The 25,960-nt window shown below is 48.8% G+C and overlaps 1 protein-coding gene across 4 annotated transcripts in view; it reads left to right on the plus strand.

Moving 5' to 3' along the window:
- NXPE3 (neurexophilin and PC-esterase domain family member 3) overlaps positions 1-23,112 on the plus strand; it is a 29,116-nt gene extending 6,004 nt beyond the window's left edge. For all 4 annotated transcript variants that reach the window (XM_054045254.1, XM_054045248.1, XM_054045251.1 and 1 more), the window contains 4 exons: positions 13,679-14,439; positions 15,580-15,653; positions 19,825-20,031; positions 21,759-23,112. In XM_054045254.1, coding sequence (XP_053901229.1) covers positions 13,679-14,439; positions 15,580-15,653; positions 19,825-20,031; positions 21,759-22,309 — 1,593 coding nt within the window. In that variant the 3' untranslated portion in view covers positions 22,310-23,112. The remainder of the gene's footprint in view (positions 1-13,678; positions 14,440-15,579; positions 15,654-19,824; positions 20,032-21,758) is intronic.
- The last annotated feature ends 2,848 nt before the right edge of the window (positions 23,113-25,960 follow it).

The raw sequence follows: 25,960 nt of genomic DNA on the forward strand, positions 1-25,960 counted from the left end.
AAATCTCACTCCCAGAGATGCTTTCACAGACTGAACGCCTTCCTAGTCTGGGCACAGTCCTTTCCCCTGGTACAGCCCTTGTTCCAGCTCAGGTGGTAGCTAGGGGATTTCTCATGATGTCTGTCCCTTTGTTCTGTTCCACACACTTGTATATTTTTTGCATAATGCGGGAATCCTTTGTCCCTCTGGGTTCCCATCCCTCCTTCTCAATGGAAAAGCACCAGGTTAAAGATGGATTCCAGGTCAGGTGACACACACGTATACAGGAAGACTTACAAGTAAAACAGAGCCATTTACAGTCAATTGTCCTGGTTGATGGGAGCCATCAAGATTCCAAACCACCATTAATGGTCCACACCTTGCATAATTACAATAGGCCCTCAAAGTTATATTTCATATTTCTAGTTTCAGATACAAGAGTGATACATTTATAGAAATAGGATGACCACACTCAGTAGATTATAAACTTTGTAATGATACAAGAGATCTTTTTTCATTAAGCATGTTTTAGTTACATTATGTTCACACTCATCAGCATACTTTCATAAAATCATATAGAGTGCAACGTCACAACATCTAATTCAAGTATTATCTTTAACTGGACACTTAGTACTCAATGTCAGATTGAGTAGGACACCATAGATTTCCTTTGTTGTTCTTCACAACTAGTTCTGTTACCTACCAAATACGAATTTGACATCACCACTGATTTTTACAACATAGTGGGTTAGGCAGACTGTCTTGGGAGCATAAAGTACCTTTCCTATGGCATTTGCTCTTAGTGAAAAGTGGTGATCCTTCTTTGTTTCTTCTTTTTGTTTCCTGTTGCTATCTCTTACCGTTTTTTCATTTACAGTAGGATATTGGGGTGTTCTTGTCTCTGGCAACACATTTAATTTTTCATTACTTGTCCTAGAAATATATGCTCTGACTCTTATTTTAGGGAGTCAAATTCACAAATATATTTTTTGGGGGGAGGTATGTTCTCATATATAAATCACACTGTATAAATCCCACATTCCCCAACCAAGTTATATATTGCTATTAAATTACTGCAATATCACATACATTCAAACGGTTCTGATTCTTTTATTGTCCTTGACTTCTCTAAATGCATGTGCTGCTGCATTGTTTCTTTTTTGGGGGCATAGTTTCCCAGTCAGTTTAGTACAGGTTTATATGTTCTTCAAATAACTAATGCTCTTAGAAATGATCTGGTTTGAGGGATCTTTTTGAGAATCAGATGTAGTTCAAATGCAGTTTATTCTGGAAGTCTCCTTTCCCACTGATTACTGTTTAAAATGTGGATGCAGATGCAAACCACTTACTGTTTAATAGTCTCGTGCTAAGAAACGTCACTTCTCTTTGAACTCTTTCAGGTAGCTTTTTAGCTTCAGTTAAGTCTTCGAGCTGCCCATCAGGTGTTTGACAGACTTTCTTAAGGCTGAGCTGCTCCCATGTTGAGTGCTGCATTATAGTAACAAAAATCGATGCGGTTCTTGAAGATATAACAGAATAACAGAATATTCTTAACGGTCTTCTGCGGAGCATTAGGCTGTTGCATCAACGAGGTGACTTGTTTATAGCAGGCAAACAAATATTTACATAACAAATTGTACTTGGACCAACAGTGCCACTTCAGGATTGGCTAGGCATGTCCTTGGGATCCACACATAGTGGGGCACCTGTCTCCCAATTTCCTGTGTATCTATGAGAACACTTTTTGTAATGTCTTCCTGTTATATATTGCTTTCCTCAATGACCATCTGTGCTTCTCCGTCACTTGATCTGTTGGACCAAGTATTGTATCTGTATGAATTAGATCGTGAAAGTTTTGATGCAGGGATTCTGCAATACGTTCTCTATTAAATCAAGTCCGCCTGGGCACTATATATAAATTAATAACAAACCTTCCTACGCTTGTTGAAAAAGATTTTGTGGAGAATGGGGTGTCGGGGGGGCAGAACTCTTCCGCATGGATAAGAGATAACTGATTCCTTCTGGTAAACCTGATTCATTGGTATGTGGAGTGAGACAGAGCTGAAAACATAAGATAACTACATTAACATTCCTTTTTCATAGCTGGTGCAAATGCCAGGGAAGGATAATGGCTATCCCCACTCAGATAATTGGTGTTTTAGGGACATCTAATGCTGCTACTTTGTGGTGTGGTGAGCAGAGAAAAATATAAGCATTTGAGTCATCACTGTGGTCAGTTCAGGTTACCTGCCTTTGAAGAGCTCTTGCAGCAGGGGAGGAAAATTTTCTCTGGGATACTGATCTACTCTTGAGTCAGACTGGAGTTTCTCTGAAAGAAGTGTCTAACAAACCCGAAGTCTAAAAGTGGTGACTTAAAACCTGTGAGGTAAGGCATCCAGGACACTGCATACTAGAGGCTTATGGTGGTACTTGGTGAACAAGGACAACATGCCTTTCTTCTGTGTGCAGTATTCTCAGCTTTAATGCATAGTGCACTGATTGTTACCACAGGCTGACTAATGCCAGTATGTATCTGCAAAACTTAACAAATACCTTATTTAGTATTGTTGGCATACAGGAGGCTCAATTGGCTGTACAGATGGTGCTTGTGTGCTGCAGCTCTTCTTTGTTACAATAGAAATGCCACCTGAGTAGACACAGACACCTTGACAGGTAAGCAAGAGTGTAGGTGTGACGAACTGGGCCTGTTCTCACGGTGGTCTGTGAATGCTGACAGGGGAGTGTGCTGGGATAGTCTGCATTGCAGGATGGGATCTGCCCGAGGGCGCCCGAGGGCGCATACCTGAGTGTGTAACATGAGAACCCAGGAAGGGGTTGAAGGCGAGGCGACTCCTTAGCCCGGGAAACTGAACAAAGGCTGTGGGAGGGGTCGCTAAAGCAGAGTGCTGGAAGGAGGCTGGAGAGATGGCTGGGAGGCAGAGATGGCTCTGACCCCCAAAGGGGGGTGGGCTGGCATGCCCTGGGACCCCAAGCTGGACCTAACTGAGGGGGGCCCTGTTGTCTGTGCCTGCAAGACCTGTCTTGGACTGTATTCCTGTCATCCAAATAAACCTTCTGCTTTACTGGCTGGCTGAGAGTCATGGTGAATCGCAGGAAGTCGGGGGTGCAGGGCCCTGAGTCCCCCAATACTCCGTGACAACTGGTGGCAGGGGTGGGATCTACTGCACCCCGTGGACGGCGCTTCCTGCAGTAAGTGACTGGGGAGCAGTAAAACGAAGGGGGATTGACGGGGACCAGGCCGGCTGAAGAGTGGGAGAGAGACGGTTATTACCCCTGGGAGTGTGTGACCAGCGAGAAGGACTTTTGCAGTAACAGGGTCCCCCGGGGGGATCGCAGCGAGTGGTCCCAGGGGCGGAGGAGTCTGCAGCTCGACCCTGGCAGAGAGGCAGTGACCTCGAGAAGAGCTGGCACACTAGGGGTCCCCCTGGGAACTGTGGGGAGCTGTGAGCACACAGGCCGGTGAGTGGCCAGCAGGAAGATGTATGCCAAGCGGCTTAAGAGCGACCTGGTGGAGCTGTGCAAGCAGAGGCGGCTGCGCATTGGGAGGCTCACTAAAGAACAGCTCATTGCCCAGCTGGAGGCGGAAGATCGCGCGAATGAACTGATCCCTGTGTCTCAGGGAAGCAGCCTGGCAAATGCAGCGCAGGCACCAGTGTCTGTCCCAGCTGGGAGTGGTCAGCCGGCTGCTGAGGGCTTCCCGAGACCCCTCCTTCCTATGCCTAGGGGAAGGGTGGGGAGGAGCCCAGCAAATACCGAAGGCACCGTGACCCCCCCGGCCAGCAGGGGGTCCCCCCGGCGAAGCCCGCCGGCCAGCAGAGGATCCTCCCGGCGACGTTCGGCATCCGGGGAGCGGAATTGGCTGGAATGGGAGAAAGAGCTAAAACTGAGGGAGCTGGAGGATCGTGAACAACAGAGACAGCATGAAGAGAGACAGCGTCAGCATGAACGGGAGGAGAAAGAGAGACAGCATCAGCGTGAAGAGAGACAGCGTCAGCAGGAACGGGAGGAGAATGAGAGACAGAGACAGGAGAATGAGAGACAGCGTCAGCATGACCTGGAACTGGCGAGATTGAAGGGCAGCGAACCCCCGGCTGCGGTGAGTGAGGGGGGACCCAGGACTGCACGGAGCTTTGATAAGTGCATCATGGCCCCATACAAGGAGGGGGAGGACATGGATGACTTCCTGGAGGCCTTTGAGACGGCCTGCGAGCTGCATCGGGTGGAGCCCGCGGACAGACTCCGGGTCCTTACCCCCTTACTGGACCCCAAATCCGTGGCATTGTACCGCCAACTGGGAGAGGCAGGGAAAGGGGACTACGAACTATTCAAAAAGGCCCTGCTACGAGAGTTTGGGCTGACTCCTGAGATGTACCGGGAAAGGTTCCGGAGTCAAGATAAAACCCCTGAGATCTCATATCTGCAACTAGCCGCCCGCATGGAAAGATACGCCAGCAAGTGGGCTGGTGGGGCCCAGACGAAGGAGGACCTGATTAAACTGCTGGTACTGGAGCAACTGTATGAGCGGTGCCCATCCGACCTGAGGCTGTGGTTGGTGGACAGAAAGCCAGAGAACCCGCGACACGCCGGGCAGCTGGCTGATGAGTTTGTAAAGAGCCGGTCAGGGGGTGGCAGGGAGGAGTCCCAAAGGAGCAATCCCACCACAACGCAGAGAGAGAGTCACCATGGGACCTCCCCGTGGGAAAATACAGAAAAACCCCATCAGAGGGGAACATCCGGCATCAGGACCATCCGACCCACTCAAGGGGACCCATGGGACATGGGCTGCTACCACTGTGGCCAAAAGGGCCACATACGGGCCCAGTGCCCCAGGCTCAGGGACAGACTGAGCAGGCCGAACCCACAGAGGGTTGACTGGGTAGAGACCCAGCCCGGCGAGAGGCAGCATTCCCAGGGAAGGGGGGCTGGCAGAGTATCACCTGCTAAGGAGGGAGGAGAGCCCCAGGCCAGCTTCTCTGGGGGGCCAGATGCTCCGGATTCAAAGTTCTCCGTTTACAGGGTTGGCGCGGGGCTGTCCCTGCGGAGCGAGTGCCTTGTTCCCCTGGAGGTGGATGGGAAGGAAGTTTATGGTTACTGGGACACGGGCGCAGAGGTGACACTGGCCCGGCCCGAGGTGGTGGCCCCAGATCGGGTGGTGCCCAACACCTTCCTGACCCTGACCGGGGTGGGCGGGACCCCATTCAAGGTTCCCGTAGCGAGGGTACACCTGAAATGGGGGGCCAAGGAGGGCCCCAAGGACGTGGGAGTGCACCACCATTTGCCCACTGAGGTGTTGATGGGGGGGGACCTAGAGGACTGGCCCAGCAGCCCCCAGACCGCCTTAGTTGTGACCCGTGGTCAGAGCCGGCGAGGGGCACTGCGCCCTGGCCTTGGGGGGGGTGCCTTGCCTGAGGCGCGGGACCCTAACCTGGTGGGGAGGGAACGCCCAGGGACGCGGCTCAGGGAGGCTGCAGCTTCGGACCCAGCGGGCGAGAAAGAGCAGGTGGCCATCCCCGTCCCAGCTGCTGAGTTCCAGGCCGAGTTGCAGAGAGATCCCTCCTTGCGGAAGATAAGGGACCTGGCCGACCTCAATGCGGTACAGACCATGGGACGAGGTGACCGGAAAAGGTTCCTGTGGGAGAAGGGGTTCCTGTACCGAGAATGGGCTCCCCCAGGGGAAATGGAGTCAGGGGGGATCAGGAGGCAGCTGGTGGTACCCCAGAAGTATCGCCGCCAGCTGCTGTGCCGGGCCCATAACATTCCCCTCTCAGGGCACCAGGGAACCTGGCGTACCCAGCAGAGGCTGCTACGGAGCTTTTACTGGCCTGGGGTCTTTGCTACTGTCCGACAGTACTGCGGATCCTGTGACCCCTGTCAGAGGGGGAGGAAGGCCTGGGACAAGGGAAAAACAGCTTTAGGACCCTTGCCCAGCATAGAGGAGCCTTTTCGGAGGGTGGCCAAGGTAAAAAGGGCGGCTCTAAACCAAGAGAGCCCAAAGCACAGACCTCCAGACTGGAGCGCTGGGAGAAGACCACAGCCCAGTTGGAGCCCCAGAGGTATGGGGGTGGGAAAAGGGCGCAGGTCGCATAAACCTTCCCACATGCGAACTGTGAGTGCCATCAAGCACCCCCAACCTAAGGGGGAGCGTGAAACTGGAGGGGCCTGGTGTAATTCTCACCAAGAAATGGGAGGGATGCGGGGGCATCCATGGGAACGGGGGTAGGTTCGAACTTCCCCGGGTCACTGGCTAAAGTGACCCTGCTCAGTTCGGTCTCGAAGGGGGGAGAGATGTGACGAACTGGGCCTGTTCTCACGGTGGTCTGTGAATGCTGACAGGGGAGTGTGCTGGGATAGTCTGCATTGCAGGATGGGATCTGCCCGAGGGCGCATACCTGAGTGTGTAACATGAGAACCCAGGAAGGGGTTGAAGGCGAGGCGACTCCTTAGCCCGGGAAACTGAACAAAGGCTGTGGGAGGGGTCGCTAAAGCAGAGTGCTGGAAGGAGGCTGGAGAGATGGCTGGGAGGCAGAGATGGCTCTGACCCCCAAAGGGGGGTGGGCTGGCATGCCCTGGGACCCCAAGCTGGACCTAACTGAGGGGGGCCCTGTTGTCTGTGCCTGCAAGACCTGTCTTGGACTGTATTCCTGTCATCCAAATAAACCTTCTGCTTTACTGGCTGGCTGAGAGTCATGGTGAATCGCAGGAAGTCGGGGGTGCAGGGCCCTGAGTCCCCCAATACTCCGTGACAGTAGGCACTGATGAAAGCCCCATGTGTAGATCAGGTCACAGTGTTTCTGGTCAGGATTTCTTTCCAGGGATGCTAAAATGACACTGTGCAATGTGGTCATGCCTAAGCTTAAGGAGTTCTGCTGTCATTCCATTGATTCAGAGCTGAAATCCCTTTGAAAAATCCAAAATAGCTTCCTTAGCCCTATAAGTGGAATGTTTAGTGTGGAATCAGGTTTTCTATTTCATGGAGAGAGATATTAAAACAGAGTTTCGTCTTGCCCATTTGGAGATAAATGTGTACTTAGCCTAACTACTTCCAGTGATCTGGAGAATCAAAGCAAGAATCTTTACCATACTGTTGGGGCCATTGTATCATTTGGGTTAAATATCGTGCCAAGATATTAATATGATTCTGTCCAAAAGTGTTTTACTTTTCAAGAATAAGTGCATATCTCCTTTGGCATCAGTTTCTTTTGCAGACTTTTTGGTTTTGTTTGTGTGTGGGGAAATAATAATCCAATAGGACTAATGTAATGAAGCAGGTATTTCTTTATATAACATTTAATAATGTGCTAGCTGTTTTAGATATGTGCAAATCCCTGCCCTGGATGTGCAAAGTGAAACTTAAAGCATAATTAAACATAACAATTCTTGAAAGGATGAGAATAAAGTACAAAAGTTTCTGTTGTCTGAGTCCATTATATTGCAGTGCAGAGTCTTAAACAGTGCTGCTACTTATTTTCCTGCTCCTCGTTTTTAACATCTATCATAGTTCAGGGCAACTGCACCCATATTCCCCCTTTCTGCTCCAGCAAAGGCACCCACTCCCAGGCTTCCAGCATCCCCAGCCATCACCTCTCTCCCCCTCCTGACCAGGATTTTTCCAGGCTACACTGTTCCCTGCCTACACTGTGAATTCCCCAGCAAGTCAGACTGCCTCAGGAGGCCTGCTTTGCCTTCTTCTCAGAGACAGTAATTGCTCACAGTTATGTTACCACACAGCTCTTTCCAAGCAAGCAAATTTATTCTTAAGGTAAAAGCACTACAGAGAAAACATATTAAAACAATGAAAGAACCTACATTCATGCTAATTAGCTTACCAGAGATCACTCCCAACTTCAACAAGAGTTGTAGCAGGTGATCAGTCCTTCAAACAATGAACTCCTAAGATACTTAAACGTAATTCAGTAAGGTTAGTCCAGGAAGTTGCCTTATCTGTCATCACAAATTAGGCAAGTCTTTATGTGATGTTGTGATGGTCAACAGTATAACTGGGTTAGGAAAAAAATTTGATACGTTCATGGAGGCTAGGTGAAGACATAAATCCACACCATGTAGAGATGAAGCATAGGAGTTTATTACACACAGCGCTGGCGGAGTGTCACCTTGCTTATTAGGCTCAGAGACACTGTCATCAATTGATTACAATAGAATATATAGATTATCCATGGGCAGTGGAAAGTGACGGGGTAGGCAGTTCCACACCACGGGATAGGCAGCAAGACAAGATAGCACATTAGCCAATGGTTAACAGGTTACATAATGTCTCCGCCCATGGTCTCAAGTTAGCAAGTTAACATTTAATTAATACTTTGATAAAATAAATATATATGTTGAATTCTGATTTGGGGTCCATAGGAATGGAGCAACTCCTTTGATTGTCCAACAGATACATTCCTAGGAGTTAAAACAAAGAAACAGTGAAAGTATATGACAATAAAGATTGTCTTCTGTGTGTCTTAAGGCAAGGCATTGGTCTCTGGGAAGGGGAGGTGGAAGGATGCTATATCTTATACTGACATGTTTTTATAAACTCAAGGTTGGATCTGTGAGAAGAATGTTTCCCTACAGGAGAAACAAACACAGTAGGAACAGGGATCCTTTGTTCAATTTGAAACATTGGATGAAACGTAATTATTCAGTTATTGCTTCACCATCTGGCATTTCTACTGACCAAGCATATCTTAGCAAAGGCAATGTTATCTTGTTTATTCTGCTTTCTCTTAGCTAATCACTATTTGCTAGGCCTCTGGTCTCTTGACCATACTCTGGATTTTGGGTCTGGAAAAGAGCTGGCACAATCCATATATCAGGTTGTTATATAAAATGCACATGGATTTTAACCCTTCACTAGGTCTATGATTAGCTGTTAGCTCAGATAGTCAGGGATGCAACCCCCATGCTCCAAGTGTCCCTAAACCTCTGACTTCCAGAAGCTGGGACTGGACAACAGGGGATGGATAACTCAATATTGCTGTGTTCTGAAGCATCTGGCATTGGCCACTGTCAGAAACCAGGATATTGGGCTAAATAGACCATTGGTTTGACCCAGTATGGCAATTATGTTCTTTACATCAAGCCGTCAGTTGCCAAACATCCAAGACAGCCAACCAGCTCTAGAATGTTTGTTTTTTCTATCGGGTGTTAGTTTTTTAGCATTGTCTTCAACACTTAGAAAAACTTATTTACATAGCATCAACCATGTGCTGGATTGTCAGAAATGACCTGTTCCCTGTCTAAGCAAGCAGTGAGTAGGCACAAAGGATATGATACTATAAATATGATACTATAAAAATAAGAAGACTGAGCTATAGGGTGGGATGTTCTTAGTTTCATATAGTGTCATCTATATTTTCATGGGGATAAAATCTCTTGAAGGGAGGAGTAGAGTGTTTACTCTTCTCCACTGTTCTTCAGAATTGGTCTCTTCCATTTGGACCCTTTTTTTTCCCCATTGCAATTTGTTGCTTTTAATGTTATAGTGATGAATGCTGGTTTGCAACAATGAAGCATCCAGATGCAGGGACTGCAAGTTTGTAGAAATTTTGGTGGTGCCCAGAACCTGCCTCCCCAAACTCCGCCACCCACCTGCCTAAGGCTCTGGGAGGGTTTTTGGGTGGGGGAGGAGGTCTGGGGTTTAGGCTCTGGGATGGAGTTTGGGTGCTGGGTGCAGGCTCTGAGCTGCAGCAGGGGGTGGGGGTTCAGGAAGGGGTGAGGGGTGTAGGCTCTGGGAAGGAGTTTGGGTGTAGGCTCTGGGAGGGAGCCCAGAGGGCTGGGGTGCAGGCTCTGGAAGGGAGTTGGGGTAGGAGAGGGTGTGTGGGAAGGGGGTGGGGGTGCGGGCTCTGGGATGGAGTTTAGGTGCTGGATGCAGGCTCCGGGCTAGGGCAGGGGGTGGGTGTGCAGGAGGGGCTAAGGGGTGCAGGCTCTGGGAGGGAATTCGGGGATTGGAGGGGGTGCGGAGGGAAGGGGTGCAGGCTCTGGAATGGAGTTTGGGTTCTGTCTGTGTGCAGGCTCCAGGCTGGGGCAGGGGCTGGGGGTACAGGAGGGGATGAGGGGTGCAGGCTCTGGGCTGGGGGTGGCGGTGCAGGCTCTGGGAGGGAGTTTGGGGGTGTGGAGGGAGGGGGTGCAGGCTCTGGGAGGGAGTTTGGGTGCCGGAAGGGGGGTATGGGAAAGGTGTGGGGATGCAGGCTGTGGGAGGGAGTTTGGGGAAGGAGGGGGTGCAAAGAGAGGGGGTGCAGGCTCTGGGAGGGGGGCTGGGGGAGTGCGGCACTTACCTGGGGCTCCTAGGCAGGGCGGGTTGGGGGTTTCCATGTGCTGCTACCCCCAGGCACTGCCCCCGCAGCTTCCCACTGTCCGCAGGGGCGCTTGGGGTGGGACACAGACCAGGGAGGGGCTGGCAGCCACGTGAAGTGAGCAGTCAGGAAGCTGCTCAGTTCCGCTGCGCTGCCAGTGGTGAGTGTGGGCCCTGGGCTGTTTTAAATGACCCAGGGGATGCGCGGCAGGGAGAGGGGCGCTCGGGGGGCGGAAGGCAGGGCCGAGAGAGAGACCTGGCATCAGACAGTGCTGGAGCCGGGCCCATGGTGCCTGGGCACCAGGAATTATAGCTGAATTTTAGCTGAAACAGGGTTATGAGCTTTAGAACAGAGCTGAAGTTTCATCTGCTTGGGAGCATACTGAAATTTTAAAGGATCTTTTTCAAACTTTTCTGTTCATCAGCCCTGCATTGGGTGTTTACCTGAGTAGTCAACTACAGATTTTCATTTGTACATGAGGGGATTTCTCCCACACTGTAATTCCTCCCCAACCCTTCCTTAAAGGCTCCACAGAAGGTCAACTAATCTTCCCTTCAAGTGGCGTATGTTTCAGGGCCTTTAGATACAGCTTTGGGACATTTATTCATGGAAACGGCAAAGCAACTCGCTGCCTTCACAGTGCTGTCATTATTGGCCAGTTTTTGGAGAGTTTAGCACCTAAAATTAACCATGAGGGTAATCCAGAAAGTCACTAACTTTTTAAAACTGTCTTCCAGACCACTGATAATAGGACATAGAACATTTCACCAGGGCCAGTTTAACTTTTTGTGGGCTCGGCGCCAAACATATTTGTGGGCTCCCCTGGGGAATAATTGTAAAAGGGGCCGGGGTTAAAAGCACAGTGGGGCAGGAGCTAGGGTTGGTCTCTGGAGCAAGGGAGAGGTCAGGGATAAACTGTAAGCGCAGCAGGGCTGGGGAGGGGGTAAACAGGATCCCCCCCGCCCCTGCCCACACAGAGCGGGTATCGACCTGGTTCTAGCCCATTCTCTTTGTCTCTCTCTGCACTGAGCTGCCCCTCCTCCCACAGCAGCAGGACAGGTTCTCTTTCAGCCCTCTGGGGTCGGTGTTGGGAGTGGGAGGAGCAGAGGCTAATGGGTTATTGCCAGTGGTAAGCTGGAGCCAGTTCGCACTGGTTCGCAGGAACCGGTTGTTAAATTTAGAAGTCTCCAGCAGCTGTCCACCCCACCCCAGCTCACTTCCCCCTCCTCCCCTGAATGCTCTGCCCCCCTTCTCCTCCCCCTCCCCTGTTTCCCGCGAATCAGATGTTCGCAGGAAGCCTGAAACAAGCAGCAGGCACACAGGTAAACTAGAGCGCTGGGGGAGGAGAGGTGCGGCTCCCTCCGGCCCGGCTCCTGGTCTCGGCCGAGCGGCTCCCTCCGGCCTGGAACCCCCGGCCGAGCGCCCCCAGCCCGGTCCCAGCCGAGCGCCCCCGGTTCTGGCCCCGCGGCTCCCTCCGGCCCGGCTCCTGGTCCTGGCCGAGTGCCCCCAGCCCCAGCCCCGGCCGAGCGCCCCCGGCTCGGCCCCACGGCTCCCTCCGGCCCGGCTCCTGGTCCTGGCCGAGCGCTCCTGGCCCCGGCTGAGCATCCCCAGCCCCGGGCCCGTCCCGGCCCCGGCCAAGCGCCCCCAGCCCCGTCCCGTCTCCAGTGACTGTCCAATTTGGCCAATGTACATGCAGAGGGGCATTGCTGGCACATGATAGCATATATAACATTGGTGGACGTGCAGGTGAATGAACCGGTGATGTTGTAGCCTATCTGGTTAGATGCTGTGATGGTGTTGCTGGTGTAGATATGTGGGCAGAGTTGACATCGAGGTTTGTTGCATGGATTGGTTCCTGAGTTAGAGTTGTTATGGTGCGGTGTGTGGTTGCTGGTGAGAATATGCTTAAGGTTGGCGGGTTGTCTGTGGGCACATGCCGTCATGTGCCAGCAATGCCCCTCTGCTATGTACATTGGCCAAACTGGACAGTCACTATGTAAAAGGATAAATGGACACAAGTCAGATACCAGGAATGGCAATATACAAAAGCCTGTAGGAGAACACTCCCTGGCCACACAATAGCAGATGTAAAGGTAGCCATCTTACAGCAAAAAAACTTCTGGACCAGACTCCAAAGAGAAACTGCTGAGCTCCAGTTCATTTGCAAATTTGACACCATCAGATCAGGATTAAACAAAGACTGTGAATGGCTATCCAAATACAGAAGCAGTTTCTCCTCCCTTGGTGTTCACACCTCAACTGCTAGCAGAGCACCTCACCCTCCCTGATTGAACTAACCTCGTTATCTCCATACTGATTCTTGCCTGCATATTTATACCTGCCTCTGAAAATTTCCATTACATGCGTCTGTCGAAGTGGGTATTCACCCATGAAAGGTTATGCTCCAATACTTCTGTTAGTCTTAAAGGTGCCACAGGACTCTCTGTTGCTTATTATATACCTGGGGTTTGGCAAATGCCTGTTAAATGGCTTCATTACCCCTTGAATGGCTCTTTAACAATTTCAGTGTTGTGCTAATATGTCTGGCAGGTTGGAGACTTTTTCACTTTTAACTACTAGATCCCCTCCCGAGGAAGACTCACCAGGCTGCAGTAGCCAGCAGTGGGAGCCTGCAGGAAGGGTCAGAACAGGGATAGGAAAGATGGGAGGGTGAACACTAAGACCCAGTGGTGCCCCAAATGTTCAGGTGCCCTACACAGCTGCCTGTGTTGCCTATGCCTAAGGACAGCCTTGGTTGGGATGCACAGGGGTGCAGGGTGCAGCAGGGAGCTCAGGGCAGGGGGTTAGGGTGCAGGAGGGGTGCGAGGTGCAGGCAGGGGGCTTGGGGCAGGGTGCAGGAGGGGTTCGAGCTCCGGCCTGGCACCACTCTCCTAAAGCAGCTCTGGGGTGGCAGTGGCACGCACCGGGGCCAAGGTAGGCTTCCTGCATGCATGCCCTGGCCCCGGCCCTGCGCCGCTTCAGGAAGTGCGGCCCCTGGGGGAGGGCGGATGGAGGGCTCTGCGTGCGCTGCCCTTGCCACGCCTCCAGGTACCTCCTCCAAAGCTCCCATTGGCCAGGGTTCCCCATTCCTGGCCAATGGGAGCTGCGGGGGGCGGTGCCTGGCGGCAAGGGCAACTCACGTGGAGCCTTCTGCCCGCCCACCTGGGGGCTGCTTCTGAGAGCGGTGCTGGGCCCGCGGCGCCACGGGGGGCAATCCCGCGGGCCGGATTTAAAGCCCTAGGGGCCGGATCCAGCCCGCGGGCCATAGTTTGCCCACCCCGACCTACACTATCCAACAACAAAGCACAGTTTTTATGGTTTTATATCTGACAAGACATTGGTCACTTGTAATGTTAATAGCCCATCTTCTTCCTTTGCAGCACTTGGATCACAACACTGTCTCGGCGTTAAATTGGATAAAAGAGACCGGTGACCAACAGTCGTCGTCGCCAACAACTAAAACTACCCAAAAGCACTACTGTGATTATGAACATCAAACTTTGTCCAAAAGAGAACAAGCTGAAGAGGAATCCTTATTTGCTGCTATACAGTGGCCAAATCCCCCTGTAGGCAAAATCCCATTTATAAGAAGCACTGATCCTGCCCACAGCAATTTTGTGATTGTGAATTCCCATGTGCGCTTCAAGGTGGGAGATCAGTTAGAGGTGTCTGTCCACATGAAGGATTTTCAAGGCAAACCAAAACAGTATGGTGGAGACTACATACAGGCGAGAATTCACTCTCCTCTACTGAAAGCTGGAGCAACGGGAAGGGTTGTAGATGATCAGAACGGGTTTTACAAAGTCTTTTTCACTCTACTTTGGCCAGGGGAGGTCAAAGTATCTGTGTCTCTGGTCCACCCTAGTGAAGGGATACAAGTCCTGCAGCGCTTACGGGAAGAAAGGCCAGACAGAGTCTACTTTAAAAGCTTATTCAGGTCTGGTAGTACTTCAGAAACCACTGTTTGCAATGTGTGTTTGCCTGGAGATCTTCCTGTCTGTAACTTCACAGACCTCTACACTGGTGAGCCATGGTTCTGCTACAAGCCGAGAAAACTGTCCTGTGCCAGCAGAATCAACCATGCCAAGGGAGGATATCAAAAGGGCCTTCTGACACCTTCTGAGAGTCTCTTTTTCCAAACGTATGTATGTTCGTAAATATATGCATAAGCGCGCACACTATTTTTTTTAATGGTCCTTACTTAAGTTATATCTGTGTCTTTATGTTGACAAGAGATCAAGCAACAAGTTAGTTGTAATGTTGATGAAAGGTGCTGGATTGACGTTCCTGGAGATCGAAATCTTCTCTTTATTTGTAGAAACACATACCGCTTAAGCAGTAGCAGCAAAAGTTTTCCCCATGCTGCCCAGCCCACATGCTTCAGTCTTAAACTAAAGAAACTAGGAGAGAGGTAGTTGAGTCTCTGTGCCCTGAAATCAGTACTAGGCTTGTCTGCTGACACTGGAGTGTTACTGCCACCTGTGGTGGTGGTTGGTTTTATTTTTTATTTTTTGTGTGTGTGTGTGATTGCGCCATTTATTTCAGTTTGTTCATAACTCTAAATATGCATTTGGTACATACCTTACACAAGAATATTGATGATCAGTGTTATTAGTTTTCACATGATACCTCACAAAGCATATTTTGTACAAAAATTATTACAGTAGAGGGTGACTACAAGGGTGGTTTCAGTCACAGTCATTTTTCCTTAGAAAATCAGCATGTTATTGCTAAATTGATTGCCTGTTGTGCTCTTCACTCCTTCTCAATCACCATGGTCTGAAATGACAGAAAGTGGGTGCATGACAGCCTTCAATTATGGATTATTCCTGTAGTAGAACTGGAGGTCACTGTGTAGCATCTATGGCTCTGTCTTCCCATACAAGAATGTGTGGGTCTCAGCCAGGAAAAGCCCATCATGGCTTAAGGACTCCATGGAATCTATGCGGTAGCTCCCCTAGTGTCTTGTACAGACATCTGATTGCTACAAGTGATGTACCCTGCTGGCTTTGTGCAAGTAAAAATAGGGTTATAAAGTAAAATCTAGTATCCTAGGACTACCAAAATGTTAAATCTTTGGCTAAGTGGGATTAAGAGAGTTGTCTCAAGAAGATTAATACTTATTGATTGGAGCGCTAGAAAGTAGAGTGCGCCTTAAAAATAAAAAATGTATCACATATGCAGTGTGTGCACATCAGTTAGGAGAAACTGATGCTAAAAATGAACTTGAAATATCCAGCATTGCTTTATTACATTTATATTTTTCTTATTGTTCTTCAAGTGATGTGAATATCAAAGTGCCAATACTTCCCAGTGGTCCCGATTCAGTGACTGTAGAACCCTTAGGATTTACAGGTAAAGTGGTTTTTTGTTTGTTTGTTTGTTTTTAATATTATTGTTTTGTAAATCATAGTGAAAACAATAGAAAGGGAAACAGGCATGATTAAATAATACTGGAGACTATTTTCCCAGCTATTTGGCAAAAATATAGTTTTTAAATTTATTCATTGAATACAATTAGATGGTAAAGCTCTTTTTAAAAAAACTATTTATTTAGGAAGTATTAACAGGTTTATAAATCCTTGCCATATAAATGTAGAAACTAAACAACCATTACAACAGTGAGCTTTTGTTTAAAGAGGCGTTGTCTAGGAACAGAGTCATCAGTTGATCGTAGACTCTTCTCTCACAAACTGTCTCTTACTAGTGTTTGTTCCTTCTGGGGGAATTCTGCACCACTGTGCATGTGCATATTTAATGTGCCGTGCATATTTTCATTTCCCCCCACCCCCGAAAATAGTTTCTGCCAGTAAGTTGCTGCCGTTCTGCCTTTTGCCCACCAGAGGCCGCTGTGGTGCTAGAACAGAGCAGCCACTCTCTGGCCAGCTAGGGAAAAGAGAGAGCCTGCAGTGCCTTCTTCACAGCACCTGTTGGGCCAGATCTGGAGATGGGGGATATGGAGACAGACAGCGTGGAGCTGCTGGGGGTCACAGACAGGGGCTCATAAGGTCTAATGGGGGAGGACAGACTGGGGCACCTCCTGTGGGGCTGAAGCCCCAAGACCTCCCTTCCTGCGGGCAGAAGCTCCCCCAAACAGGCTGGTAGGCAGAGAATGGGGAAGTTGGGGGGACGGAGGGCTCTGCGAGCTGCACTATAACTGTAAAAGAGCTGCATGCGGCTCATGAGCCACAGTTTGGCCACCCCTGAAATACGTTCCCTGCACAGCTCCCATTGACTTCAGTTGCAAATACTCAGACCCAGGGTCTCAAGCTGGGCACTAGAAAATGAGGAACACACAGTTAGTGACCATCTGTGAAAAATTTGGTTTAGGTGATATGATGAGCATCAAATTGGACCTCTGTGGCAAAGGCAGGGTTAGAAGCCTCCAGGGCAGGGATAAAACTGACTCAGTCATGAGACCATCCTTTTCTTCCTGCAATTCCTTGCTTCATTCGCTGTGCATCTTCCAACTTCTGCAATGAATGAAGGAAATGTCACGCTGTCTGGAGTGGCTCACGACTGTGAGTGCCAACCTCAGGGCAGACTGTCAAGAGGCAGGGCAAAACCCCTAGTCTGGTTGTATGTTCTATAATTAGATTTTGCCAACCCATTAACAAGTATGAACTCCTAAAGCAGTATAACAGTCTTACCATGGTGTCACAGACAGTCCCCTGGGGCATTCCAGTCTATCTTGGCACCCAGGCAAGCTGGAATTTTGTGATAGATGGTCGCTTACACTAAAAATCAAATCAGTAATCTGATTACTCCTAGTCCCAAAGAACCAGTTGTTTACCCCAGCTCAGCTGTATTTAGATTGCAAACCAAGGACAGCACTTGTAGCCACCCCTGGAATAAACTCACTAAAGGCTTATTACTAGGGAAAATCATATGAGAGTTATTTACAAGATTCAAGTAGATTAACTCATTTGTCTGTGTGTAAGTTTATCTTAGATTTCAAAAGATAATAGAAACTTCTCTAATAAGTAACTCTGTGTCCTTTTGGGCTAACCCAAGCTAAACAGTTGGGGACTCCTTGCTTATGCTTAGAAATCCTCACCCTCAGAGTTCAAGCAGCATAGGAATAACAATTTCTCCTTAACAGGCATTTTTATTTCCTTCCTCCAGCATTCAAACTGTGATGGGATGTGGGCTTGTGCATGTACCCTCTTCAGGGGTGTGGGGAAGCAATCTACAAAGTCTTTTGTCCACAATGGTTTGTCTGATGTCTGTAGACCATCTTTTGTCAGGGAGAAGATAACATCTCTTGTGGTGAACTAGCATTTCAAACTTGGTAATGCTTCTCCTTGGACTAATTTTCCAATCTGAGGCTATGTCTACACTATGCAGCTTTTAGTGACATGGCTGGGCCGCTACAGCCGTGCCGCTAAAAGGTGCGCAGTATAGCTGCTGTTTGTCGGCAGGAGAGAGCTCTCCTGACAACAAAAAAAATTCCACCCCCAATGAGCAGCAGCAGCTTTGATGGCAGGAGAGCGCTCTTGCTGACAAAGCGCTCTTCACTCCGGCGCTGTTTGTGAGTAACACTTTTGTTGTTTGGGCATGTATTTAACACCCCGAACAACAAAAGTTTTGCCGACGAAGTTCCGGTGTAGACAAAGCCTTAGCAAACATTTTTATGGTTATAGAGCCAACATTTAAATGTTATTTTATAACGTGCAGATATTACAAGTAATTGTAATACATGCAGCATCCTACAAGGATTCCATGAAGTCTAAACACATTCTTATAACTCTATCTATTTTAATAACACTCACACACAGGTAAGCCAGATTGGTTTCCAGATATATGTTTGTCAGTATTCAATGAGGCCTAGGGGCCTAGATATGAGCTGGCACCTGGTCTGCCAGCATCATACAGGGATCCTACAGACAACATCTTCCTTCACTACACAACCTTTATTCATCTGGAAGTATAGTTCATCTTGTGTGCTGACTCAGGCAGGGGTCCTGTGGAAAGAATACTATGTGATCATGTAATTAAAGACTGCAACGTAATATATACGCACATAAGGGCTGAATTAAGGTTGCCCTTGCAACTTTAATGTTAGTATTTCCTAACTTTTGAGTGCTTGACTTCACAACTTTAATGTTGTTTTAACAGTTTTTATATGTAACTTCCTAGTTTTTTGGAAAAAGCAAACTGAAAAAACAGTACTATCATGTGGCATAATATTGACACCCTCTTGGGTCTTCAGGTTTGGAACCTTATGTCCACTTCACAAGTGACCTCTGCCACTTAAACTAATGGAGTAACTGACAGCAATATTAGGTTGTCATCCTTTATATGGGCCAGCCACAAAGGTGCTTTGGGGCGAAAGGCAATTGGAATGAATTTGTGATCCAATCTGAGACCTCATGTGCCAGGTTGCAGCACCTCTCAAATTTGGTGCGGGTGGGACAGTAATCTGGGCCCCCTCCTTAGCTGTGACCCTGCCAGCCAGTAATGGGGGATGAGAGAGAATTTGCCCAGTGGGTTTCACAGGTGTTTGCTGACAGTGGAGAAATGGTGAGACGGGGAATCTTCTGTTCCATTCCACTCTCGAGGGGAGTGTGCTGTAGTGGGCCCAGACCTTTCTGCCCTTGTTCCCCCCTCCAACCTTGACCCTGTTTGCTCCTGTTCCCTTCAGTCTCTCCTTCCCCATCCCAGCAGCTCCTTGTCCCAGTCTCCCCATCCATTTTGTATTTGAGTTAGGCTGCTTCCTTCTCTGTGCTAACTGGGAGCCAGCAGGGGGACCTCTGAGAACACAGGAGAGACAGGTTCTCTGCCCTCGGTTCTGATGCTTGGTACCACAGCAACACACGACAGCTGGGAGGAGCAATTGCAGCTCCATCCCTGCAGCGCCAGGATGGGGCTTGCTCAGTGAGGAATGGTATCTTGTTTGAATTTGGCAGCTACATTCTCCCAAGTCTCTACTGCACATGTGCAAATTTGAGATTTTTCAAAGGCTTATAACTTGGCCAGTTTTGGCCTGATAATTTTTAATGGCACATCTCTGACAAAGGTAACCCCCCTCATCCAGATTTCAGTTCCTTTCTCTAAAGCATGGAGATTCTAGAGCCTATCAACTAAATGGTTGTAAGATTTTTTTTCTTTTTTTAAACATGGGGGAAACTATGTATTCTTCCCTAATCTTGGTCTCAGAAACAGCTGAACCATTTTTGCTGAAATATATAAAAAAAAATCAAGCCTCAGGCAGACAGCTTGCATGGGACATTTCATCCTGAACCGTTAAAGGATGGCAAAGTTACAAGCAACTTACAATGGGGTCTTATAATGTGAAGTATGCTTAAGTAACCTTAACTGTAGTTGAAGCTGGTAGAGATGCCTATATCTGTCTTTTGTTGCAGAAGGAGGTAAAAAAAAGTGTTAGATTGGGGTGTTTGCTTTGTCATGCTACTTGCATTAGGATAAGGGTTGATGCTTTTGCTTGGTTGGATATACTTCCATGAAAATTACAGAGATTATTTTTGTAATTGTGTATTAATCTGGAATAATTTTCCTCTTCCAGAATCAGCCAATCTGGACAGATCTCAGGGCCCAGCTGTTTTCCCTTTGGGTTATTATTACCAAGACAAGTGGAGGCCAAGAACAAGTTGGATCCGACATTTTAACAAGACAGCTGATATTAGTGAATGCTTACAAGGAAAAGTAGTCCACTTCTTTGGTGATTCTACAATAAGACAGTGGTTTGAATATCTGACTACATTTGTTCCAGGTAATTTATTTTTTTGCTTTGTGCAGATTGCTTTCAAAAAGTCTTTACATCTCTCACTCCATAGTGATTTTATATCCTAATATCAAAATAATGGAAGAAATAAAGAAGGATGGATGGCAAATGGATTTTCAATAAATAGCCATTGACAGGAAGAGTCATCCAAATTCCTTAGTAAAGATTGGAAATATATGGGGCCAAATCCCAGTGAACAAATATATTTGCAATACACCCTCAAAACTGGCACCGTGGAGTGTGTTCTGCTTACGTCAATCAAGACCTTTCTATTATTTTGAGATAAGTGAGCATGTTAATATACAACCGCTAGGGGGCATGATGTAGTTTATATAAGACATGTTTCAGAGTAGCAGCCGTGTTAGCCTGTATCCGCAAAAAGAACAGGAGTACTTGTGGCACCTTAGAGACTAACAAATTTATTTGAGCATAAGCTTTCGTGGGCTACAGCCCACTTCATCAGATGCATAGAATGGAACATCTAGTAAGAAATATATATACGTATACATGGTAGCAATTGCAATGTCCCAGTAATACAGAGATGGGCAAACTACAGCCTGTGGACCGGATCCTGCCTGGTCCCTGAGCTCCTGGCCAGAGAGGCTAGCTCCCGGCTCCTCCCCCGCTGCCTCCCCTCTCCCCCGCAGAGCTACACCCCCACACGGGCAGCACTCTGGGCGCGGCAGCCAGACATGTTGCTCTGCATGCTTTGCTCGGCATGGTAAGTGGGCTGGGGCCAGGGGGTTGTATAAGGGGCAGGGGACCTGTGGGGGGCAGTCAGGGAGCAGGGGGCGGTTGAATGGGAGGGAGGTTCTGGGGCAGTCAGGGGACGGGGAGGTTGGATAGGCGGAGGGTTCCAGGGGGCCTGTCAGGGGGCGGTGGTGTGGATGGGGTTGGGGCAGTCAGGGGAAAGGGTTGGATAGGTGGTGGGGCCCCAGGGGGCAGTTAGGGACAGGGGGTCCCAGGAAGGGGTAGTTAGGAGACAAGGGTTGGATGAGTCGGGGATTCTGAGGGGGGCAGTCAGGGGGTGGGAAGTAGGAGGGGGCGGGGGCCAGCCTGTTTGGGGAGGCACCGCCTTCCTTACCCGGCCCTCCATCCAGTTTTGCAACCCCAGTGTGGCCCTCAGGCCAAAAAGTTTGCCCACCCCTGCAGTAATGTAACTTTTTCGATTATTGTTGGTCAGCGTTGGACTCTTTCTTCTTTCATTTCACTCAAAATTTTGACCGTCCTTACTAGATGGCATAATTTAGTAGCTAGTAATTGAATTAACCATCATAGCTGCATAAAGGAATCAATTTTATTTAGATAAAAGGTGAAAATCATTTTAATACAGTTGACTTAGCTTCTGAAGTGCTAATTAAATTAAATGGAGGTTAAAAGGTGTCAGAGAAGGCTTTCTGCTGGCACTTTATGCGGTGGGGTATTTATGATGGAAAGAATCTGCTCAGAAAATCTCTTTATTTATAAGGTGGTGGGGGGGAAAGAATTTATCTGAAGTTAATCAAAGATTTTGCTTTTTGCATTTCAGCTTTAGAGAGATGCCAATCTTAGTGGGTATATGTTTCAGTGCTCAGGTAGCAAACATTGGAGTTTTTTAACTGCATTTAGTATTCTATTCAAACACTCTTTTCTAGCAGAACTTTCATACTGTCCAAATGATTTATGGATAGTAAAAGATGGCAGGAGAGGAAATCTTTATTCTTCTTGTGTTTCAGATCTAGTGGAATTTAACCTTGGGAGTCCTAAAAATGTAGGTCCTTTTATGTCCGTGGACCTGAAGCACAATGTCCTGCTGAAGTTCCGCTGTCATGGGCCACCCATTCGCTTTACCACTGTCTTCAGTAGTGAGCTACGCTACATTGCCAATGAGCTAAATGGCATTGTAGGCGGAAGAAACACTGTGATAGCCATAACCATATGGTCCCACTTCAGCACCTTCCCTGTGGAGGTGTACATCCGAAGACTGAGGAACATTCGCAGGTCCATCGTTCTACTGCTGGATCGCAGCCCCAAAACTCTGGTGGTCATCAGAACAGCCAATGTTCAGGAGCTTGGGCCAGAAGTGAGTCTCTTCAACAGTGACTGGTATTCCTTTCAGCTTGACACAATCATGAGGAAGATGTTCTCAGGAATTGCTGTGTTCTTTGTGGACGCCTGGGAGATGTCTCTGGCCCATTACTTGCCACACAACTTGCATCCACAGGACGTCATTATTAAGAATCAGATAGATGCATTCCTGTCTTTTGTTTGTCCTTTAGAAACTTAGCACAATCAGTGGAGAGGAGCCCCATGACATATATATCGTGTTTTGCTGTAGCATAACCAAATCATTCTCTGTCAGAGCTATAAAATGAAGCTACAGGCAAACTGTATGGTTACTGTTCCCACATGTGATCTCAGTTGCTTGGCCATGGAGACAGATGACTGTGAGTGGCAGTAAGTTGGAATGGACTAATTCTGACCACTTTTATATCTTCCTGTAGGGATGGTTCCTCTTGACCTTGTAATTTGTCTCAGATTACTAGGGTGCTCCTTAAATCAAAACTACAAGACTCACTACAGAAGTACTTAAATAATTAGCTTTATTAATTGTCTGCACTGCATGAATATTCATACAGCACTGATACAGTTACCCAAAGTCCTTTCTCACCATCCAGAGTACTGTGTGAAACCTAGGAAGGATTGTTTGGGAACAGCCTTTCTTTGGTTGTTCCAAAGTTGTATTGGGTATCTAGAACAACCAAATATGTTTCATATTGTGCTTCTTTGATTGAAGTAATCTGGGGATACCTTTTCCAAAGTCCTAATCAGGAATCTAAAGGGGATGTCCTAAAGCCACTGGATCAGTCCAGGAAGCACAACCTAAAAAGCTTGCAGAATTATCAGAATATCTATTGGATGTGTCGGCATTGATACAGCATATTAATCAACCATCCACAATGTTTACAGAATGGCTTCTAAATAATACAAATAGCCAGCACCAGTAGTAGGTAGTTTCTTCATCAGCAGCAGCAACATTGCAATAACTCATTGGAAGTTTGATATTAAAATGTTTGTTTTCCCCTCTTGTCATGTGCTCACTCTGTTTTACTATTTCATAGCTTCTTATGAGACATGGGTTTCTGTTTATATTAAAGTATATATTTGTTTTGAGGGGGAGGAACACACAGAATTACATGGACTTCACAAACAGATAAGGTGGGGGAGAGAGTGAAATGTTGAGCCTACAATTCTTGACAGTGTCACTATAAATTCTTGCTCTGTCTGATCTTTGTTCTTCCACTTTTATGTTGGGCATTCTTTGCACCATTTTCGTAGCTGTCAAATCTGCCAGCTATATAGGGTACAAAATACCTTCAGTGTTGCCCTGTGTACAGATACTTGGTAAATCCCTCCTGAATTTCCAGTGTTACAGCTGACAATTTATTGCTGAGTGGCACTTTTAGAGAAGGAGTTAATAGATTTGCACATTGTGCTTCCTGTTTTGACCGGACCTGGTTACAGTGTAAGTCCCACTTTGATTTATTGGCTTGATGAAGTTCAAATCCCAGATTAAACACTAGCAATGAGATCTTCAGAACTCTGCTCCCATTGAAACCAATGGAAATTCTACCATTGACTTCAGTGGGAACAGAGCATTGCCATCTTTCTCTTTCTGTAGTCCTTCTCTGCCACAGTCTTGCGCCCCTGTCGCTGTGCATCAGGTGTGAGCAGAGTCCTAAATGGCATGTCCCCATCAGTGCATGTGCAACATGTCTGCAATGAGAGCATGCCCATGAATATACTGGAATGAGTCACACACGCAGCTGTGTTCTACTTGCTCCTCATCAAAAACCATAGAAAGGTAGGAGAAGATTCAGCTTTAGAGTTTGAGATTTGAAACTAGGTTGGCACTCATTGGCCTCTAAACCCTGTAAATCAGATTAAATTCACCTGGCTGCCAGCATCAGATTTATGGCAGCATGGCGAGGTAGGAAGCTATGCTAGCAGTGCTGTGGGAACCTCTCTGGCAGAGGTTGTGTGTTATCTGTGATCTGTAGGGATTTTTTGCCTTTATTTATGGTAGTACAGTGTTGTCAAGGCTGAATCCAACTGTCTCTGAGGGTGCCAGTCCTCCTTGAGCCCACCAGAAAGAGTCTCCTTGTATAAGAGTCCTCCTCCTATAACAAATCTGGACCTGTTAGAAGAGCTGAGAGGCGGTGGGTCGCTTCGTGCCTCCGTCCAAGCTCCCTCTCTCATCCGCTTCCTGCCCTGCCTGGAACTGTTCCCTTGATGCTGGAGACATTAGTTCTTCACTGGGTTGTGGACTTGGGCTTGGTCCCACTGGAAACGATGCAGGTGATGGGGTTATTTCCATTGACTCTGAACTGCTCTCTGCTGGTGCACTAGGTGGTATTTCAGGCTCCGGTTGAGCCTCTTGCACTGGTTTAGCTGCTGCTGCTGGTGCAGGCTCTGTGGCGCCCTTTGATGCTGGCTCCCTTGTCTCTGGTGGAGTTGCAAGCACGGGCTCTGGTCCTGACTGCTTCACCAGTTCCAATCCTTGGGCTGGTTCTGGCTGGGTCCTAGGAACTGGATCTACAACTTCTGCCATAGACTCTGGTTTGGGTTCTGGTTCCACCACCTCCGGCTGGATTCCTGTAGGAGGCTCAGGAATGGAGGTAGGTGTGGAGGCCTGTTTAGCCTGGCTGCGGGTGACCATCCCCACCTTTTTTGTAGCCTCACATGGTTGGCTAAGTCTTCTCCCAGCAGCATGGGAATGGGATAATCGTCATAGACTGCAAAAGTCCATATCCCTGACCAGCCCTTGTACTCGACAGGCAACTTGGCTGTAGGTAAGGTAAGAATTGGCCTTAAAGGGTTGCAGGGCTCTGGGGGCTATTTAAAGGGCCTGGGGTGTCCCTGCTTCTACCGCCCCGGTCCTTTAAATAGCCGCCGGAGCCCTGAGGTAGCAGCGGCGAGGCTCCAGCGGCTATTTAAAGGGCCGGGGCGGTAGAAGCAGTGGGAGCCCCGGACTTTTTAAATAGCCCTGAGAGCCCTGCAGCCCTACCCTGGGAGCCCCAGGCCCTTTAAATTGCCCCATGGGGAAGCTGAGCCACCCCGGTACGGCGCACCGGCTCTTGCCAGTACGCCATACGGGGGGCATACTGGCTTACTTTCACCTCTGGGTAAGGGGGTGGGGCTGCAAGCTCCAGCAGCTGTGCGGCATCCTTACACAGCAACATGGTAAGGGGGCCAGCTGGGGCTGGAAGGAGGGGTTGGATAAGGGGCAGGGAGCGGTTGGAGGGGGCGGAGGTTCTGGGGGGGCAGTCAGGGGACGGGGAACGGGGGGGGGGGGGTTGGGTAGGCGTGGGAGTCCCGGGGGTCTGTCGGGGTGGTGGTGGATGGAGTTGGGGCAGTCAGGGGACAGGGAGTGGGGTGAGTTGGGTAGGGAGTGGGGTCCTGGGGGGCAGTTAGGGTGGGGGGTCTTGGGAGGGGGTGGTCAGGGGACAAGGAGGGGGAGTTGGTGGGTTGCAGGTTCTGAGGGGGGCAGTCAGGGGCAGGACATGGGTTGGGGTCGGATGGATGGGTGGCTGGGGGGAGACAGGCACATGGGGCTTGTACTCACCGTGCGGTTCCCTACCGGGTCTTCAGCGGCACTTCGGTGGCGGGTCCTTCACTCGCTCTGGGTGAAGGACCCGTCACCGAAAACCCGGAGTGAATGAAGACCCCCCTGCCGCCGAGGACCCGGTAGGGAACCAGTTCTTAGGATTTTGGGAGCTCATCACTGGCTGACCCCGATGGTTGGGTGCTGTCTCGGTTTGCCCCTTCTGATATCCGCTCCAACTGCTACTAGCTTTTTTCTTCTCCGCACCTCCACCCATTTGGTTCTGATCTCCCCCGCCTCAATTATAGTTTCGGGCTTCCCATCTAGGATGTA

Source organism: Malaclemys terrapin, chromosome 1 (genome assembly GCF_027887155.1).
Source record: "Malaclemys terrapin pileata isolate rMalTer1 chromosome 1, rMalTer1.hap1, whole genome shotgun sequence".
Taxonomy (NCBI): Eukaryota; Metazoa; Chordata; order Testudines; family Emydidae; genus Malaclemys; species Malaclemys terrapin.